Source organism: Caretta caretta, chromosome 6 (genome assembly GCF_965140235.1).
Source record: "Caretta caretta isolate rCarCar2 chromosome 6, rCarCar1.hap1, whole genome shotgun sequence".
Taxonomy (NCBI): domain Eukaryota; kingdom Metazoa; phylum Chordata; order Testudines; family Cheloniidae; genus Caretta; species Caretta caretta.
In genome coordinates, this window is record NC_134211.1 from 69,790,305 (window position 1) to 69,811,150 (window position 20,846).

General features: G+C 46.5%; 1 protein-coding gene across 2 annotated transcripts in view; it reads right to left on the reverse strand.

Annotated features, from left to right (window-relative positions):
- The window catches only part of ITPKA (inositol-trisphosphate 3-kinase A), a 50,699-nt gene extending 43,139 nt beyond the window's left edge, over positions 1–7,560 (reverse strand). Inside the window, exon 1 of one of the 2 annotated variants that reach the window (XM_048853209.2) lies at positions 6,605–7,560. In XM_048853209.2, the coding sequence (XP_048709166.1) occupies positions 6,605–7,105 (501 nt within the window). In that variant the 5' untranslated portion in view covers positions 7,106–7,560. The remainder of the gene's footprint in view (positions 1–6,604) is intronic. The other variant, XM_048853211.2, reaches the window with a different exon arrangement.
- Positions 7,561–20,846: the final 13,286 nt, after the last annotated feature.

A 20,846-nucleotide genomic window follows, 5' to 3' on the forward strand; every position in this document is an offset into this window, starting at 1 on the left:
AAACCTCCATCAGATGGGAACAACTTTTAATTCCTAACTAATGACCTACAGCCAAAAAAGGCTCTAAAGCTCATTAGAGCTGCCCTGAGGCACCCACTCCCTGGGTAAGTGCGGTTACACCTTCAAGGGTGAAGCTTGTTTTCTGGAAAGGTAATTTCAATAAATCGAGTTCTGACCTTTCTGGTGTTTAAACAGGTACAGTCTTCCCTCTGCACACACAAGCAAGATCTCCTCCAGGCACTGCTTTTAATCTCCTTCAGACAAACCCTGTGGTATGTGCCCCACCCTGTTCTTAAAAGGGCAGCTCACATTAACCAAAATACCAACACTAAATACAACGAAAAAGAAATGTAATAATTTTATTAAGATGATGTTGAAGTAAAAAGAAAACGGTACTGAGTTTAAGCACAGAAGTTTCTGGTTATCAGGGAATAAGGTACAGATTATCAAGGGGTGCGAAATTCAGTTTAGGAATGGGTGGCGTAAGGAATACATAATCTGCAATCTCCCTGATTGGGGTAAAAGTTTAACGGGTCAAAGTACAGACATTGAGATATGGGGGTATGTTGTTCATATAATGGCGATGTTCAGGTGTGGAGTATAATGAGCGGATACGATGATGAGGATGGATTTATCCTCATTTGGTGGGATTTAATGTTCAGTGAGTTTATGGTTCCAGTTTATATGGTCCAATGGAAAAAGTCTCAGTCCCTTTCCCATAGTTGATGCACGATGTTGTACCAGCTCACACCTCCTGGTACTGTCGGTGACCGGTGATGTGTTCGATGTAGATGTCCCTGGACCATCGGATGGTGTCCGAGACCATTAGGCGCCGCATGAGCCGTGCGTAGCGTCAACCGATCCCACAGGTCCTGCAGCACACGCTCGTTGCGGGGGGGGGGGGTCCCAAGCACCCAGGGCTCCAACGATCAGGGCATCCATCTGCACCTCGTAGCCCTTTGCTCTCAGGGTGTCGGCCAGGGGGGCGTATTTTTCCAGCTTACGAGCTCAGGCTTCGCGGAAGGCCAGGGTCCTGTTCTCAAAGGAGACCGTGACATCGACGAGGATGATCTTTTTCTGGGCCTCATCGATGACTACCATGTCAGGTCGCAACTGGCTGTCAGTACCGGGGATGGCGCAGTTCACGGCAACCTCCCCCAGGCGCGGTGCAATGGCTTTCACCAGGCGGTTCTGGATGGCGTTGTGGCACAGCTGCCAGGCTCTGGAGTGGGGCTTGCAGCTGCACAGGACATGGGGCAGAGTCTTGTTGGAGTAGCCGCGTTTCCTGCAACGCTTGTCTCGGTTCCCATGGCGGACAGCTCCGTTGAGTGGGACGCAGTTGAGCCGGGCATGGTGGATGAACCGCCAGTTGGCAAAACGGGTGAAGCCGCCCCTGGCGAGGAAGTGGTTGCTGGCGTCCCACTTGCTGGTCAGTTCGAAGGCTTTACCCTGGTCCGGTTTACACTTCAGGGTTTCCACGTACAGTGAGTGGATGGCTGCCTTCAGGGTCCTCTCCAGCATGCCCCTGGCGCTCGGGTGATGATGGTGTTGTCGTCAGACCTGATCTGCAGCACCAGGACTCCCAGCTCCTGGCACTCCTCGCACCACTCCCAGCAGCGGCCGATGTGCTTCCCCAGGCGACGCGTGGCATTGCGAGCGCGGGACCACAGTGAAGCGATTTCATGCCCGTCCAGTCCGAATTCGCCATCCAGGGAACCGCTCAGGAAGGTGGCGGTGTCTTGGTTGAAGGGGGCTCTGCTGATCCGCTTCTTTGTTGAGTTATGGAGGGCGTTTGCTGCGATGTTCCTTACCATGGAGTCGGCACACGTCAGCAGGCGGAAGGCGTGGATGATCACTGCGATGTCACACAGGTCGCCCATGCGGGGGACATTGGCACCGCCATGCCTGTGGGCGATGTAGACCAGCTGGTTGCTGGCTCTCTGGGAAAGGAACAGCCACTTCTTCACCAGCTGCCGGATGATCTTGTCTGCCTTGTTGAGGGGTACCTTCGCCATGGCGGATCCCCTTAGGACAAACGAGATGCAGGGGATCAGGAAGGTGTTCAGGGCGTTTACCTTCTGCCACGATGCTAGCAGAGAGGCATCGATTTTGGCGGCACCCTGCAAGATCTCCTGGATGGTGTCCTTGGGTGTCTGCCGGACACGGAAACCCGTCGGCGTGCCAAGTGCTGGTACACCTGCCCCTCTGCCAGGGGGATGATGGGCTCGCCCTGGATCTGGAACCCTGTCGTCTGCACCGAGTCCCTTTTGATGCCATCGATGTGGAGAGTTGCGCGCTTCTTTGCATTGAAGCAGAGCCCCATCCAATCGGCAGCTCGACTGGTGGCATCTAGCATACATTGGAGGTTCTCTGGGTCCTCCGCGGTCAGGACCAGGTCATCCGCGTAAGCCAGGACGCTCACCCTCTCACCGTGGAGGTTGAAGCCATCTGTGCCATTGGAGATCGCTCGCAGCAACGGCTCCATGGCGAGGTTAAAGACAATGGGGCTGAGGGGACAGCCCTGCTTAACTCCGCTCCGGATCGGGATCTCGGCGGTCTCCCCTTCGACCGAGCGAATGGTGGTGCTGCATCCCTCGTACACCTCTCGGATCACATGAAGGAAGTTCTCTGGCATCTCAAACTCCTGGAGCGTGGCAAAGATGTGGTGGTGGGGCATGGACCCAAAGGCATTAGCCAGGTCGAGCCACGCTACCATATATTAACATCCAAACTCACCTCTAACTATAAGGCTTGGCAAAATAAAGTCATTTCACCTGCTATCTTGAGGTCCTCCCACTAACTTGCATGTATTTCACCCCATGAATCACAAGCCAGCCTTGAACCCACAACCTTGAGATACACAACACAGAACTCTACCAATTCTGCTGTGTGGAGTAGGGGGAATCATTATTTTTCTCTATAAAGAATAGGCCATAAAAGGACACAACACACACTTATCACACATTTTCTATTTACTTACTGGTTCACAACTATTTGTGCCCTAGCATTGGAGTGTTGGCTATCAGGATTCCTGGCCCTGGGAGCAGAGTGTGGTCTAGTGATTAAAGAGACTATAGGAAGTATTATATGACCCAAACAGGGTCATTCTGCCGGGATCAACAAGCATGCATTTTAACCATTTGAACTAAAAGGACAATAATGCTCATTAAATGCATGCAGGCAGTAGCAGACTCAAACCGTTAGATGTGGTCCAACCACACTGGTTACATCTCCACTGCAGCTGTGAGATGCAATTCCCAGCTCAGGAAGACGCGCTAGTTCTGCTCCAACTAGTGTACTAAAAATAGCATGTAGTTGACAGCATGGGTTAGCTGCCCAAATATGTACCTAGTATTTCCGACTGGATTGTACTCTGGCTAATAGCCTGAGCCGCCACCTGTGCCACAATGCTACTTTTAGCAAACTAGCATGTGTACATCTTCCCAAGCTGGGAATTACACCTCTCAGCTGCAGTGCAGAAATAGCCACTGTTTTAGGATTGGCTAGACAGACACACAATTTGGCCCAATTCACCTGAAATTGAAAGGCAGTGTGGAAAAGCTAATAAGCCTTGGGTCTGTCAAAATAGAGTCCAGGATTTTATTTGTAGCTTTGCCTAAAAAGAGCTTGTCTAGGCTCACACTTATCTGTAAAATGGGTTGTCTCCCCTAATTTAGGGGTAATGAGGTATTGGTTAATGAGGGGTGCAAAGTAGTATTAAACCCAATCATAAGAGGAGCTTGGATTAGAATGCATGGGCTCTTGGATTAGTAGCTCAGTACACCTTTCCCTAAGCTACAGGATCTTGCATGTGGGTAGGGTATCTCTCATCAAAAATGTGTGACTTTTTACCTGTTCTGTGGGAATGCATGACACTTGGCAGGTCTGTAAAAACATTTTAAAGAAACAGAATTTATCCTAATACTTGGAAAGTCCCTGATTTCCCATGCACTCGAATGGATGCTGTCTCTCTCCATCCTATAATAGCTCAAAACATTTAAGACGGCTGTTTTCTATTTGTTTAAAGACAGGTTTCAGAGTAGCACCGTGTTAGTCTGTATTTGCAAAAAGAAAAGGAGTACTTGTGGCACTTAGAGACTAACAAATTTATTTGAGCATAAGCTTTCATGAGCTATACAGCTCACTTCATCGGATTCATTCAGGGAAAACTCACGAAAGCTTATGCTCAAATAAATTTGTTAGTCTCTAAGGTGCCACAAGTACTTCTTTTCTATTTGTTTAAACACTTTTTTCCCCATTAGTTAGTATTCTTTAATTATTTACTTTTATTTGTAATTAGACGTAGTGCTTTCTCTGAACCCTGTCCAGATTTAAATAGTGCTAACAAACTTAATAGGATTTTAAATGGGTAACACAGCTTATATCCAAAACATACATTTGTGTACCATGTTTTTAAAATGTAACATGCAGGGTAGTAAGCTGTTCTGACTAATGATTTAGGGCCTGATACTGCATACAGGTACCTTGAAGCCAATGAGAGGTTTACCACTGACCTCAGTGGTGCTCAATGGACCTGGACCAAATTGCATCCAACAGGACACCTGGCTTGGAAGATAGTTTTGCTTCAGACTATTCTCAGGAGACAAGTTAGCCTGGGGCCAGCATGGATGGGCACCAGGTTCTTTGTATTGATAAAGTGCTATCAGTGAATCTCTGCTCTCTATTAACCACACATCCAGCCCACAGCTCTCAATGCTGGGTATTCAGAGCTAACAGTGTTCCATCATCATACCCACTCACCGCCTGCAACAGCAGACAGGAATGAGCTAGATGATCTAATATTCCACCCCCCGTCTTTAATTTCTATTATTCTGTAACTCAAAGTCAAATGTCATGGGCCACAGATATTTATAAAAATAACATTAAAGTAATGTTGTTGTCATAATAATAGTTTGCCCTTCTGCGGGGGATTCCATCTGAGGATCATAACTTTATTAATATTAATTAATTAAGCCTTGCAAAACCCTTACACAGGATATTATTTTACATAATTGGGAAACCGAGGCACAGAAAAGTCAATTAAGGTGACAAAGCACGTCTATGGGAATAGAACCAAGGTTGTATAATTTCCTGGCCTGTACTTTAGCCACTCAACCATACTTTCTCTAATTTAATAATCCTAAAACTCTCAGGAGAACAACCCAGCTGGAAGAATTACCTACAACACTGTGTCACTTATTTTTTATCTTGTTTCAAAATATACACTGTTTTTCCTGATTCAATTCACTGTGAGTGACCCTGTAGTCTATAATAATAAAACATTGGTTGGTCTCAAGAATGGTAGATGAGGCAATTTGCTAAGGAAACATTTCAGTTTCAAGGCACCCAGAGAGTTGTTATAAACACCAAGTAAAATATGTATTACCACTATGAAAAACAACTCAACTGCATGTCTTCAAAACTGCCCTTTATATATAAGAGCAGCTGCCAAATTACATAAGGGATTTACTGGGAAAAATGTATTACTGCCAAAATGGACAAAAGTATGCATGCTAATAATTCCAAGCTCCTCCCAATTTTCTGTCAAGATCACACCACAAAGTAGCTCAAAAACTGACAACCAGAGACTGAGGGAGTAGGAGAGGCAGAAATACCTGCTGGTAAATGCCTGGAAAAAATGTTATTTTTAAAATCCAAGAGAGAGTGAAAAATGCCTGTGATCAAAAAATGCCAAAACAATTTGAAAAAAATCTTAATAGGTTGGTGGCAATTTCATAACAAGAAGAGAAACAGTGGCAGCACTTGGCTGGGTTTCAAGAGCCTCAGTTCCCCAGCAATGTAACGCAGAGAATCATGTAGCATTATCACTGATCAGCATGCTGGATTGTTCACAGGGTTTATGCGATTGAGTAAGGGGAAATAGCAGCTTCCTTTTAGTTAGGTCACTGAAGCCTTGCTTAAAACACCAGTCTGATGAGTGCTCAATGACTCCCATACACATTCCGAGACCACGGGACTGGAAGCATAGGTTGAATTGTGTATTTCTCCACGTCCACAGGCATGATATGTTGCTGTTTGCAGTACAGCAATACAGGAACAGGAGTAACTGAGGGGAAGTAACTTGAGCTCACATGAGCTGACCAGTGACTGGATGTTGTTGGAGGACTATGTTATCAAGTTGGTGTTTACCACGGAGTACAGTGGAGCTGAGAGCCTGATATCGCAGGCACTTATGCAACAAAGAGCCCTTTGGCTTAGATTAGGGCAGCCCTGTTTTCATTTTAACAGCCTTCATTTTAAATTAACGTAGTGCTGGTGAAACGTGCCAGATGGACAGCCCGGTGGAGACCCAGCCCCAGAAGTACAGTTGGGGCAGTGGAGGCCTCCCCTTTCTATTAGCCCACAACAAGGTTGCCCATCCCCAGGGTACCCATCCCCTGCTGCTATATCCCCAGCCCAGGCACATAGCACTTGTTCTCCAGCACCGCCAGGAGGCGCCGCTTCTAGATCAGCGACGCGGCTCGCTGGCGGCATCTGGACCCGCGGGCACGTGGGAAGCAGCGGGCTGTCCAGGGTGGGTCACTCGGCTCCGCGCAGCGTTCTGCGCAAGGACAGCCCTTAGTCTACCGCGGGGGGCGCCTACCTGGTTGGTGTCCTCCCCGTGCTCCAGTTGCACGATGCCCTGGCTCCTACCCTCCGTGTCGCTCAGCAGGTCGTCCTCGGAGTCCTCGAGGACGGACGAGGAGCCCGTGGAGGACAGCGAGGAGTTGGAGAGCCGGCGGGACTGCAGCAGGTGCAGTGAGCTGCCCGTTCCCAGCCAGCAGCTCTCCGGGTCCGCCGGGGGCCCTTTGGGGCTGCCCTGCGCCTCCTCGCTCTCCTCGGGGGTGACGGTCAGCTGCGGGATGACCGGCGGCAGCAGCCCGTTGCGGGGGCTGCAGCTCCTCTTGGCCAGGTCCGGCAGCTCCCGTGCGGCAGCGGCCGCGGCGCAGTGAGCCTCGAAGAACAAGCGTAGCTCCCCGACGCTCAGCCGCTTGCCCCTGCCCAGCTCCGGGCTGCTCTGCCGGCCCCAGCTAGAGTCCATGGTGGGGCCGGTGCGGGGCGCCTCCTGGGCGCCGCTGCGGAGCCGGGGGCTGTGCGTGTGCATGGGGGGAGCGCGGCGCTGCCGGGAGCCCGGCCGCCGCTGCACCCGGGCAAACTTCCTGCTGGCTGCGTCTGCCGCGCGGAGCCGGGGGCCGAGGAGCGCCCAGAGTCATGTCCCAGCCCGCCCGCCCTCGCCCGCAGGGAGGCTCCAAGCCGGAGCCGCCTATCGTGCCTCAGCCGGGGCCGCAGCCAGGTCCATCTGGGCTGGCTCAGCCCGCCCGCCGCAGCAGCAGCTGCTGCTGAGGGAAGCGTAGCCGCCGGAGGGAGGAGTCAGGCCCACGCCCGCTCCTGGCTGCGGCTTGGCCCCTTCATCTCTTTTGCTTTCAGTTTCCCCGGCGCCACCCAGAGACGCCTCGGGGGAGCCAGGCCCAGACCCAGGCCCGGCCGTGGCCTCGCGCAAGCGGGGTGGCAGCCCGGGCCAGTGCTGGCTCCGGGGCCCCAGGGCCACCGCTCGGCTTCCTCGCGGGCGCTGTTCACGTGGCCGCGCTGAGTGGCGCGTAGGGCTCCAGCCTCCATCTTCCGCGCTCCCCTACCCCGCTGAGAAGTTCCCCAGCCTGTGCTGTGCCCCAGGCGACGGGTCTCCATGGACGGCAGCCGCATGCACAGCCCCCTTTCTAGTCCTGGGTGGTTATCGCTCACCAGTGTGCCCCTCCTCTCACCGGCCCACAGCCTGGGGGCAAAACAACCAACAGAAACACCCTCCCATCTTCAAGAAACAGGGATGCCTTCCCCTTGTTCCCTACTCCCACTCCCCGCCTCAGGCCAAATCCTGCTCTCACGGGCCAAGGGGAGTTCAGGCTCCTTTCCCCCTTAGGAAATCCGTGACCTCATGGACAATGACAGGGTTGGTAGACCTGCCCCCCACAATCTTCCAGACACATATTTCAGTAGTTCAGTACATGCCCCTGGGCCCAATGCTGTACATTCGATAAGCTACCCCAATCCTGGAGCCCAATTCTGAACTTCCACAGACATCAATGGGAGTCAAGGGCTCTCAGCACCTTGCAGGAGCTGGTCCTGCTTTAATATTTAAACTGGTCTCTGCTAGGCAAATACTTGCTGACTGAGTTGCACAATGTTAATGGCCCTGTTACTCAGGCTGGCTGAATGTGCATCTGGTGTCCTGAGTGGGTGTTGCATTTTAGGGTTGAGCTGGATACTTTAGATTCTCACATATTTCGCTAGTCAAGCATTCAGTAGTAGCTTCCTCAGGCTGTTTTCTGATGCACTAGCATATTTCGTGTGTTGTGAAAGTTGCATAATATGTGGTTTGGTTTCATATGCACCTGAGCTTAGTTTGTATCACTATTTCACCTGCCAACCTGTACTTAGTTCAGTTTTTCTAATCCACATCCTATCAAGATACAATTCCATTCAGTAAAGGAGGGTACCCTGTTACATCAGAATCCTTCCTACCTCATTTACTTTGCCAGTTATCTCCCACTCTCTTTTGCTTACAATACATGAGATGACAATTTATGTCTTACATTGTAAGGCCTTTGGAGCAAGGAAGGCCTTACAGTAAGGTTATATCTCTGTAGAGTTGAGTAGTACAATGAATAATTTGGAGATCAAATGGTGACATCTTTAATCTGTTTTTGCTTTTTACTATTATTATTATTACTTATTATTATTATTATGACTTTAATAGGTTTCAGAGTAACAGCCGTGTTAGTCTGTATTTGCAAAAAGAAAAGGAGGACTTGTGGCACCTTAGAGACTAACCAATTTATTTGAGCATAAGCTTTCGTGAGCTGACTTTAATAACCATTGAAGTCAGCTTGAGGTTTTTCTCAGTAAGGACTTCAGAATTTGTTCTTTTTATTTCTCATGCACATGCAGAGAGAGAGAAATGTGACCAAGGAAGAGAGGCAAGGAGGCCTACTGGTGCCCATAAAATACCTCTCCCTAATCATCCAGAGGAGATCTTATTGAGTAATACAAAGCACTCCTCTGCTCTTCAAATGAGTGCACTATAACCAAATTGTTCCTTTTTCGGCCAACCTGGGGAACAGCAGCCCACATGTATTACTATTACTAACGTATTACTATTGATTCCACGTCTGGTTGATTTATCTGTTTTAGAAGTTAGGGATTTTACTATATAAAAGTGGCAACAGATCTGACAGAGAACCTCTAAGGCAGTGGTGGGCAGCCCGTGGGTCGCATGCAGCCCGTCAGGGTAATCCACTGGCGGGCCGCGAGACAGTTTGTTTACATTGACCGATTGCAAGCATGGCTGCCCGCAGCTCTCAGTGGCTGCAGTTCGCCCTTCCCGGCCAATGGGAGCTGCGGGAAGCAACACAGGCCGCAAGGACGTGTTGGCCGCCGCTTCCCACAGTTCCCATTGGCCGGGAATGGTGGCCACTGGGAGCTGCAGGCGGCCATGCCTGCGGACAGTCAATGTAAACAAACTCTCTCATGGCCCGTCAGCAGATTACCCTGATGGCCTGCAGGTTACCCACCACTTCTCTAAGGTGTGTCACAGGGGATGATAGCTGCTGGCAGGCTACATCTTGGTGATAAAGTGTGCAAGAAAATAAGACTGATTTAGCTGACTGTCTCAGAAACAAGCACAGGCCAAAATCAAGGAGTTTGTGAGCCGACATTCCCTTATGATGGAAATATAGATAGATGCACAACATTTTTAATTAATTTTTAAATGATGTTTTAGTACTCAGGAAGGTACCATATTGATATGCTTGCAGGCTCAGACTGATCCATAAGCCGAGTTGTACACGCTTAAATGATGGTATGATTTTATACTGATTTAGTTAAACTGGTGTGGTTCTGTGTGGATGCTCTTGAGTTAGCTTAAGCCTAGTTTATATCAGTCTGGCATGCATCAGAAAATTTACAGGTCCAGCTAAACCAATGTAACCAGTTCTAAACTGATGTAAGAGAGACCACGCACAGAAGTTGCATCCTTTTAACTAACCTGATTTAAGTTAAATCAGTGTGTAACTTGTGGTAATTCAGTGTTCTTCAGATCAACCAGTCAATGCGCCACAATCAGCCCTGCCTTCAGGGATCATCTTTGAGTGTGAGATGGTAATTCAATTTCCAGGCCCATGCAGCCCTTGACCTCTGCTGAAACTGTCAACAAGGCTGCTAGCTGTGATTATGTGTTCTGTGATGTGAACACCTGGCTGCCAGAAATTGTACTCAGACCACCAACTCATTTTACATAGGGTACCAAGCAGCCATCAGAGGGCACCCAGTTGGAGGAGCTATTGATCTGTGTTAGATTTTAACAAACATTATTTTTACAAAATCTTTAGATCTAGGTTGAAGAGATAGAAGACTAGCAGAAGATACAAGAGATTCTCCCCTGATTCACACTATCACAACTTCATTAAGTAAATGTGCACTTTTTTTGAGGGGAGGGGGGTATTTCCCAACACAGGAACTTAATAATAATTAATAACACTTTGCACTTTAATAATACCTTCATCCATGGTTCCAAAGTGTTTTATGAACATTCATTAATGAAGTGTCACAACACTCCTAAAACTTCAGTATGCACTGTCCTTATTTTAATGCTGAGTAAACTGATATACAAAGAGATCAAATGCCTTGACTGAGGTCATGCTCATGCAGTGAGTCAGTGCCAGAGATGCAAACAAAACTAAGAATTCTGACTTCCAGTGTGCGGCTCTAACCATGAGATCACGCTCCCCACCCACTTGGGGTTTTAAGTTTTGTTCATTTCAGTCATTATGATTCATTTCAGAGCTATTTCTTACTGCTATGGTTTTCAGTTTCAGAGAGTCCTGCTACAGAAGGAACTTTCTGCCTTTGTTTGAATTTGCAAAAAAATTGCCACTGCATCCCCATCAAACCCCTTTCTCAGTCTCATTACCTGCAATGTATTGTTTGCTTTTACTCCTTTCATTTTTTTTACTGCTATAAAAAATTGAAACACAGCATTTCATTGGAAAGATAACAAAGAAACCCCTCTTGGGCCTTGTCTAAACTAGGACAAAAGATGTACTGTTAGAGTTCCAACTAACACAATTGACAAATCTAATGTGGACAAGACACAACTTTTATTGTGTGCTAAACTGGTTGAGTTACCGCCTAGAGGAAAGCATTGGCTTTAACTCGACTAGTTTAGCACGTTAAACTATATGTACCACCTTGACTACATTAGAGTTCTCAAACATATTGATTAGGATATGTTTGCCAATGCTTTGTGACATCACATCTTTAAATCCTAGTCTACTTAGACTGTAATACAAATAAATTATAATAAATAAGACCCAAGAGGATCTGAAAAGTCACTGAGAATTTTAGTTCATCTCCATGCTAATTTTCCCCCTACTGTTACTCACACCTTCTTGTCAGCTGTTTGAAATGGGCCATCCTGATTATCAATACAAAAGTTTTTTTTCTCCTGATCATAGCTCCACCTTAATCGATTGCTGTATTGAGAGTTGATATGGCAACCCCCATTTTTTCATGTTCTCTGGGTATGTGTGTGTATATATGTATGTATATATATACCTACTGTATTTTCCACTGCATGTATCTGATGAAGTGGGCTTTAGCCCACGAAAGCTTATGTTCAAATAAATTTGTTAGTCTCTAAGGTGCCACAAGTACTTGTTCTTTCTGCTGATACAGACTAACAGACTACACTCTGAAACCAGTCCAGAGACAGTGTAAGGTTGCCCCCTGGTGGCTGGCATTGATTACGTTTCCAACTGGAAAGTAAAATCTTTTTTCTACACAGGCCAGGTGGACAGACTTGGGCTCGCACTACTGTGATAAAAGTAGCTGTGTAGACAGTGCTTTGGAGTTGTAACTCGTGCTCTGAAGCCCACCTCCCTCTCTAGCTTCAGAGCATGAGCCTCAGCCCAAGACCCATGAGCCCAAGTCTGTCAACCTGGGCTGGGAGCCTTGCTGCTGCAGGATGTGTAGACATACAGGGGTATTAATCTGGAGTAATTCTGTTGAAGTCAATGTAGTTATGCAGGTGAATAGCTGGTGTATGTGAGAAGAGAATCAGGCAGCAGAACACCCAGCCAGTCTGAGTTGGGAGAGGGGAACTACACAACAAAAATTTTAACTCAAGGGGTGGGGGCTCAGCTCACAAAGTTTGAAAACCACCCAGGGTACAGGGAGAGGATAGCTTAGAGCTGTGTGCAGTGAGGGGTGTAGCTCAGGGTGCAGGGAGAAGGTAGCTAGGGGCTGTGTGCAGGGAGGGAGTAGGTCAGGGTACAGGGAAGGGGTAGCTAGGGGCTGTGTGCAGCGAGGGATGCAGGGAAGGGGGTAGCTAGGGGCTGTATGTAATGAGGGCTGTAGCTCAGGGTTCAGGCAGGGGGTAGCTAGGGGCTGTGTGCAGTGATGGGTGTAGCGAGGGGTGCAGGATGGGGGTAGCTAAGGGCTGTTTGCAGCAAGGGGTGCACCAAGGGGGTAGCGAGTGGCTTTGTGCAGTAAGGGGTGTAGTTCAGGGTGCAGGGAGGGAGGTAGCTAGAGGCTGTGTGCAGCGAGGGAAGCAGGCAGGGGGTAGGTAAGGGTGCAGAGAGGGTGGTAGTTAGGGGCTGTGTGCAGCAAGGGGTGTAGCTCAGGGTGCAGGGATGGGGTAGTTAGGGGCTGTGTGCCAGGAGATTGCAGTTGCTGTTCCCCAGGGGCTCTGAGGGCCCCGGAGCTGGGTCCACTCAGCTGGGCAGCTCTGGCTGTGCGAGCAGTCAAAGGGGGCTGGGACATTAGGAGCACCCACAGCCCCAGATACCAGCCGCAGGAAGAGGAGATAGGGAGCACAGTGGCTGCCCAGCCGATGGCACCAGCCAGAGCAGCCGCCCCATCCTGCTTCCTACCTGGCCAGGGGTCTGGGCCTGCGGAGAAGGGAGGATGGAGGGGAGGGGAGAGGAGGAGGTGGGGTGTGTGGAGCTGGCACTGCAGTGCGGGGGGCAATGCCCCCCATTCCACCTCCGCCCCTGATCTCAGGGCTTCTGCCCCTAGAGCACCAGAGTTTGGGGCTCCCGGAGCCCCTGAAACCTGCTCATGGCCCCCCAGGGGTCCACGGACTCCTGGTTGAGAGCTGCTGTTCTAACTTATTTCACAGAAAGCACCATTAATACTTAACATTCTCACAGCATTGAAATCAACAGGACTATGCTGATTTACCTCAAATGAGCATCTGGCCTGGTAAATGAACTGAATCAGTGTGAGTCAATCCTTCCCATTAGGCATATTGTTGGGGCAATGCAGTCAGGAACGGATATTTTAAGTCTCAGTAATAGCATATCTCTTCTAAAAAAAGAGAGAGAGGGTGGGAGCTATTGGTGGATTTTCCCCTTTCAATGACAAGACAACAGATTAGGGTAAATTAGAAGTTTTTATCGGAGCAACGGAGCAGTTGTCTGATCTTTATTTTTTTTTAAAGTGCATTGGATATAAAATAGCAACTTAAGGATCTTCATATTGGTATTCTAGTAGTTCATCTGAACATGCCACTCCACCAAAGATCTAGCTCTAGTTGTGCGATCATAATTAAGCACTCTGGAGAGCATAATGACATCAAAGACAGAAGAGTATGTCTTCAGGTGAAGAACAAACAACAGGAGCAAATTCATTCTTAAATAATAAAGATCCTTGTTTTCATGGAAACGTCCCTATTATATTCACAAGCAGAATTATTTCTAAATAGAATGTTTTATGCGGTTTTCTAGGAAACATCAGCAGATATTTAATATTCACATTCTTGGACATGAATGTTCACTTGCATAGCCTAAAATGAGTGCCCTTATCTGCATATGCCTAACTACCTGCTTGTACATGCATTTGTCCAATTTGAGCAAACAGCTACATCACATTCTAATGGTCTGAGCAGTAGTTGACAGGAAAACTGAATTCTGTTTCCAGCTCTTTCACTAATTTGCTGTGTGAGCTTTACAGGTCACTTAGGCCCAGATCCTCAATGGTATTTCAGTACCTAACTCCCCTTGATTTCAATGGAAGTTAGGCAGCTAAATATCTTTGAGGAGCTGGGCTTTAAACTCTCTCCACTCAGTTTCCCAGTCTTTAAAATAAGGATAATAACTAGAGATTTAAAAATAGGGTGCATAGTTTGGAAAAAATATGAACATTTTGCCCATTTTCTGGGGGGGGAATCAAAATGTGAACATTTTTGACAAGCTCTGATATTAATATTTACTTGCCTTTGAAAAGCACCTAGACTGTTTTCTTCACTTGAAGTCACAGGAACAAATCCAGCTCTGATGTGAGTGCAATTCCTAGTATCTTCAATGGGAGTTGCAGTCGCCTATACCAGGCCTGAATAGACTTTAAAGAAATAGAAAAGTGTTGCATAAAACATTACTTTGGCTTCATCCCCAAGGGAATCGCAAATAGTTTCCAGGAATACAGGATGGATGGAAAATCTAGGAGAAGACTGAAATTCACAAAGGGGAATAGCATGATTAGAAAGTGGTTGAAAAGGGATCTTGTACACAGTCAGCCAAATTCACTACTGAGGTAAGCTTGTGCCAATACATTGAGACCAATAGGGTTGTACCTGTTTATATCTGTGGTGAATCTGAGCCAATGTCTCTTTTCTATAAAAGATATAAAGCTATTACACACTCTGGATCATAAGAGGGACACTTCATGGCACATAGTGACAGGCCACATCCTATGGACTAAGCTGCCGTTTAAGCTGCCACTGAATGTTTTTTCCTTTGCGACTGGATAATTATATCTGTGTTTTAAGGATCATAAAAAAATAACTCAAGCTTCACTTTATCTAGCTCCACAGAGCGTTCTTTTCAATTTTGGCAGCCTTTTGCCACTTCATACGCATGCAGCTTTGAACCTCATTTCAGCACCTTGGATAGTTCATGAGTGTCCAATATCAAAAGGGTGTAAAAAATAAATGCTGCTATCCTAAACCAAAACCTAAGCCCCAGAAAAAATAATCACCTTGAAAGCAGCCAGCAATCTTCTGTCATGCCAATTCTCCTAACGCTGTGGTTTGCAAAGGAAATGATGGATAAGACAGAAACGAAATCTACCAAAAGGTCGAGAATGGATTACTTTAGGTGGCTTCTGCCTCTGTCCAAAGCAGAGATCACACAGCTCCCTGTCAGCTACAATACCACAGCAGCCACTGCTTGACCAGTGCAAAGCAGGCTTAGAGCCAGCCTAACCAGCTACCTGGGATTTCCCCTGGCATAGGTGAATCCCTGAGTGTCATACAGCTGGCATAGATGGTTCTACCTGCCATCTCTCTCCACCCCTCTATGGCACGGGGGAAAGAGCCATGGCCAGAGCACTGCCTTATGGTGATCCCCTGCTGCTAGAACAGTCCCTTGGGAGCTGCTGCAGCTGGCGCACCTTGAAGAACCCCTGAGGCTGCTAAATTGCGCCTTGGGACCAGACGAGTGTCCAACAGCTAAGAGATCATGGCGGTACAGCTGGCTCACAATCATTTTTGCTATTTTGTTGCCTCTCGAAGCTGTGAAAGGTACCAAATAGCCAATGCTGAGGATGTGACCCTTTGATTCAATGGTACTGCTCACATGAGTAAAGCCCGTAGGACTTGTCCTTATAATTAGCAATCACTATAACAGTCTTTCAGAACTGCCATGTAAACTTACAAGCTCCATCACAAAAATCTCCTCACCTCCCTTTACCATGATGAAGAAGATAATGAAAAAAACCTAATGAAGATAATGAAAAGATACTGAAAAGAAGATAATGAAAAAAACTCACCCATCAAAAAAAGTCATTTGCCTTGGATAGGTACAGTTTTGCAAGGCTGCATGCACTGTGACAGGAAGTGAAGAAGACTACCTGATCCTGTTAGGAATACCAGAGAAAGATTAGGTAGGGAAAATGTAATAATTTCCCAGGCAATGCTGTTGCCAGCCTGAAAAAAATACCATATGTTTGGCCTGATTTCCCTTTCCCCACCCCCTCAATCAAGTGATTTTAAAAACTCCTACCTGTAGTCTGACAGTTTTATTCCATGCATAGCTGGAGAGACAGGGAATCCCCCTGTCATAAATATAAAGGGAAGGGTAACCACCTTTCTGTATACAGTGCTATAAAATCCCTCCTGGCCAGAGGCAACATCCTGTTACCTGTAAAGGGTTAAGAAGCTCAGCTAACCTGGCTGGCACCTGACGCAAAGGACCAATAAGAGAACAAGATACTTTCAAACCTTGGGCGGGGAAGGCTTTTGTTTGTGCTCTTTGTTTACGTGTTTGTTCTCCCTTGGGACTGAGAGAGGCCAGGCAGAAATCCATCTTCTCCAACCCATCCTAATCCAAGTCTCCAATATTGCAACCAGTATAGGTAAGCCAGGCAAGGCAGATTAGTTTATCTTTTGTTTTATGTGAATTTTCCCTGTGTTAAGAGGGAGGTTTATTCCTCTTGTCTGTAACTTCAAGGTTTTGCCCAAAGGGGGCTCCTCTGTGTTTTGAATCTGAATACCCTGTATTTTCCATCCTGATTTTACAGAGGTGATTCTTTTACCTTTTATTTAATTAAAATTCTTCTTTTAAGAACCTGATTGATTTTTCATTGTTCTTAAGATCCAAGGGTTTCGGTCTGTTCACCTGTACAAATTGGTGAGGATTCTTATCAAGCCTTCCCCAGGAAAGGGGGTGTAGGACTGGGGGGATATTTTGAGGGAAGACGTCTTCAAGTGGGCTCTTTCCCTGTTCTTTGTTTAAAACACTTGGTGGTGGCAGCATATTGTTCAAGGACAAGGCAAAGTTTGTACCTTGGGGAAGTTTTTAACCTAAGCTGGTAAGAATAAGCTTAGGGGGGTCTTTCATGCGGGTCCCCACATCTGTACCCTGGAGTTCAGAATGGGGAAGGAACCCTGACACCCCCTGTCATAAATATAAAGGGAAGGGTAAACACCTTTAAATCCCTCCTGGCCAGAGGAAAAACCCTTTCACCTGTAAAGGGTTAAGAAGCTAGGATAACCTCGCTAGCACTTGACCAAAATGACCAATGAGGAGGCAAGATACTTTCAAATCTGGAGGGGGGGGGGGGAGAAACAAAGGGTTCTCTCTGTCTGTGTGATGCTTTTGCTGGGAACAGAAAAGGAATGGAGTCTTAGAACTTAGTAAGTAATCTAGCTAGATATGCGTTAGATTCTGTTTTATTTAAATGGCTGATAAAATAGCTGTGCTGAATGGAATGTATATTCCTGGTTTTGTCTCTTTTTGTAACTTAAGGTTTTGCCTATAGGGATTCTCTATGTTTTGAATCTGATTACCCTGTAAGGGATTTACCATCCTGATTTTACAGAGGTGATTCTTTTACTTTTTCTTCTATTAAAATTCTTCTTTTAAGAACCTGATTGCTTTTTTCTTTGTTCTTAAGATCCAAGGGTTTGGGTCTGTGTTCACCTATGCAAATTGGTGAGGATTTTTATCAAGCCTTCCCCAGGAAAGGGGGTGTAGGGTTTGGGGAGGATTTGGGGGGAAAGACGTTTCCAAGCGGGCTCTTTCTCGATTATATATTTGTTAGACGCTTGGTGGTGGCATAAAGTCCAAGGGCAAAAGGTAAAATAGTTTGTACCTTGGGGAAGTTTTAACCTAAACTGGTAAAAATAAGCTTAGGGGGTTTTCATGCAGGTCCCCACATCTGTACCCTAGAGTTCAGAGTGGGGAAGGAACCTTGACACCCCCTTTATCCAAATATTACAAAATCAAACACAAATGGAGTTGGGATACATCTCCGTATGTAGATAACACACTTCACAAATGGAAATGTGGCTGACATGGCATTAGTAAAGTGAAATGCAGTTTCCATGTTTTGTTCCTTTTTCATTTTGGTAACTGCCGATCCCTCACAATCTTTGGGGTCATTTTAGGGTTTCTCTTATTCCCATTGATACCTTTCCCCTTGATATCCAGACACAGGGGTTCCTGAAGCTAACATATTGTTTGAACTTAGAAGCAGCAGTGAAATATTTATAAGATTAGTATCCAGTATATTGATGCAAATGATCACCAAGTTACACCATAAGCAGAGAATCAACAGGAGATATATTCAAACATTTCAATATGTTGCATAACACTGAGGTGCATGTTTACTTTCTAGCTCCCATTCAAGGATCTAGATGGTAAAGGAAAATTCAAAGAGAGAAAATGTTAAATATCTTCCAAAAATGATGCTAGTACTGATAAAATTAGTGAATCTTTAACCTAAGCGCACAAAAGGAAATTAGGGTGGACAACCGTGGTTAATTGTTAGTCACTAGTTCAGCTCTTGCAGAACAAGTTTCCATACAGGTAGGACACAATGGTAATTTAAGAACTTAATGAGTGATCTGAAAAGGTCAAATTCACACATGACGCACCTACCTGTCTTGCAAAATAATCCCTTAATATGAATCAGGGAGTGACAAGCCCAGAAAGGAAGAGAGCAAACTTTAGAAATGGAAGAAAATAAGGTGAGTCAGAAGTATAAGTAACCGAGTTGGAAGTGAATCCTATGAGTCATAGCTCCAAAGGAGAGATCCAGTATCACATTCCTATAATGAAAGACACACAGACAAGAAAAGGTCAGCTTTGTGGGGAAAGAATTAAAGAATTCACACACGTAAATTTAACAGATGTATTAATTCCTGCATAGACCACAATTCACCACCAGGTGGCTCTATGTGAATTTGGGGAAAACTTTGATGTGGATCCTAATTTCAAACACCTTGGGCTTCTTGAATCTGGCATTTTGGTTTAGTCTATAAACTATAGAACGTCATGTGCCAAGTTCAGATGCAGACCCAGGTTTGAATTTTGAAAGCGTTAGTCATGGCCATTGCAATGTGAGAGCTTGGCATCAGCAAGGAATCCAAGAGTACTCTTAGACTATGGACTGAATTGACCAATTATGAACATGAACTTTCAATCAAAGGAGACTGCACTGTGACTTCAAATGCCTCATAATATTTTCCTTTGCCCACCAGCATCGCCTCTTGCTTTGCTCAGGTTCAGCCAGCTGTTCATCCATGAGCTGATTTGAAGAGGCAGAGGAAGAGAAAAAAACCTCTATAATAGCTCTAAAATACATCTGGGTGTTGTGATTTTTGAAGGGCAGCTATCTTGCAAACTGCCAGGGCTAGAAATGAATGCTCTACCTGATTAGCTTAGAATCCCATCTCCGACTTGAGCTGAGGAAGATTGTGATGGAGTATACTGGGCCAGAAGAGGTTAAAGGGAAGTACTAGGCCTAAATACCTCCAACCCTGCAGAGCATTCTCCAGCTGGAGAAAGGTATAAAAATGAGCCACTCTGCTCAGAAGGGGGAGGCTGGGGAGGAGTGTAGACCTATCCAGAAGGCTCCTGCAAAAACGGGCCAGAAACTGAGAGAGTGAAGCAGCACTCGGAAGGGATGCAGGGAAGGTAGCTCAGAGGGCCCCCTGGAGACCAAATGCTGCTGATCCTCCTAGGGCGCTGGGTCAGTTGAGTGGGTGGGCCTGGGCTCCCCTACCTCTGCTCCCATGACTAGGTAGGCGCTAACCAGTGGGTCACCCAGTCCATCAAGGACCCTATTACAGAGATGTTTTGATATATGATGGCTCATTGCAACCTCTTAGATGTGTCACTGGTTTAAGGCCTCTGGTCTTGGGCTGCAATGTGGAGCTAACAAGCAAGGTTATCTGTAACAGTTGACAGAAACTGGCTGCCAGTAAGATTCTACCTCTGAAAGGTGAGCTGGGGCAGGAGCTGTGTTCAGATACGATAACTTTTAGAAAAGGCCTGGTTCATCCAGTGACATTTCTCAACATCTCTGACTTGCACTAAAGGTCAAACATTCTTCAGGGACACACAGTATTGTTCTCCATGATAATACTCTCAGGCCTGTTTCTCACATTCACCAAGTGGGCTGTGAAAAGCTGTCTCACAAAGCCTCTGAGCTCCACAGAGCAGCCCAGACCTGCTGATATAAACAGAACCATCTTCCTTTTCTATCCCCTTCACTGACCCTCCCTCTCAGTATGGAAGTGGTTCATATTACCAAGGAAAGCTAACAGTAAGAACCCACATTACTCTGGATTCACTGGACTCGGGCAGGACAAATGGGATCCTGTGTTGCTTTATTGGCGATTTGGCAGCCTCTGAAATGTACAAACCTGAAAAGAAGGAAGTTAGAGATCACTTTAATGCTCTCTTTGAATTGATTGGATTGCCTGAGGTCCTGCAGAAATCCTTACATAGATCATATACCTTGAGATGGGCCTGAACAAAATCCCCAGATACAAACACCCATAACCTTGTAGGATGTGGGGTTTCTGCCTGTAGGAGCTATGCTGCCAGAGGGAAGGAAGACCAGGAGATCAGCATGAAGAGGATGGTTCTCTGCAGGACTGCTGTTCCCATTCTCTGTGGAGCCTCAGCATCCATGAGATTGTACCCCTAGCCTCTCCTCTTTGATGGAAAGAGTTGTAGGAAATCCATTAGATCAGTTTTGCAATGTTTCCTGGCCTTCCTATTCCTCTTGCAGGAAAAGCCCAACATAGCCCTATCTCTTTCCTCAGGAAATTAATAATTTTCAGCTCTTTAAGCTGGTTTAAAGGACCGTATAAGAAATCATTAAAATTACTATATGTCACACACCAGAGGGTGAGATTATGGTCACTAACATGGCCCGAGTGCACAGAGCAACAAAAACATTGTGTGAACAATATAACCCACAAATGTTATATTCAGTTTATAAAAAACCTTTGAAGTGTATTGTTTAGCACAACACACAGGACTCCATTGTCACAAAAAGGGGAC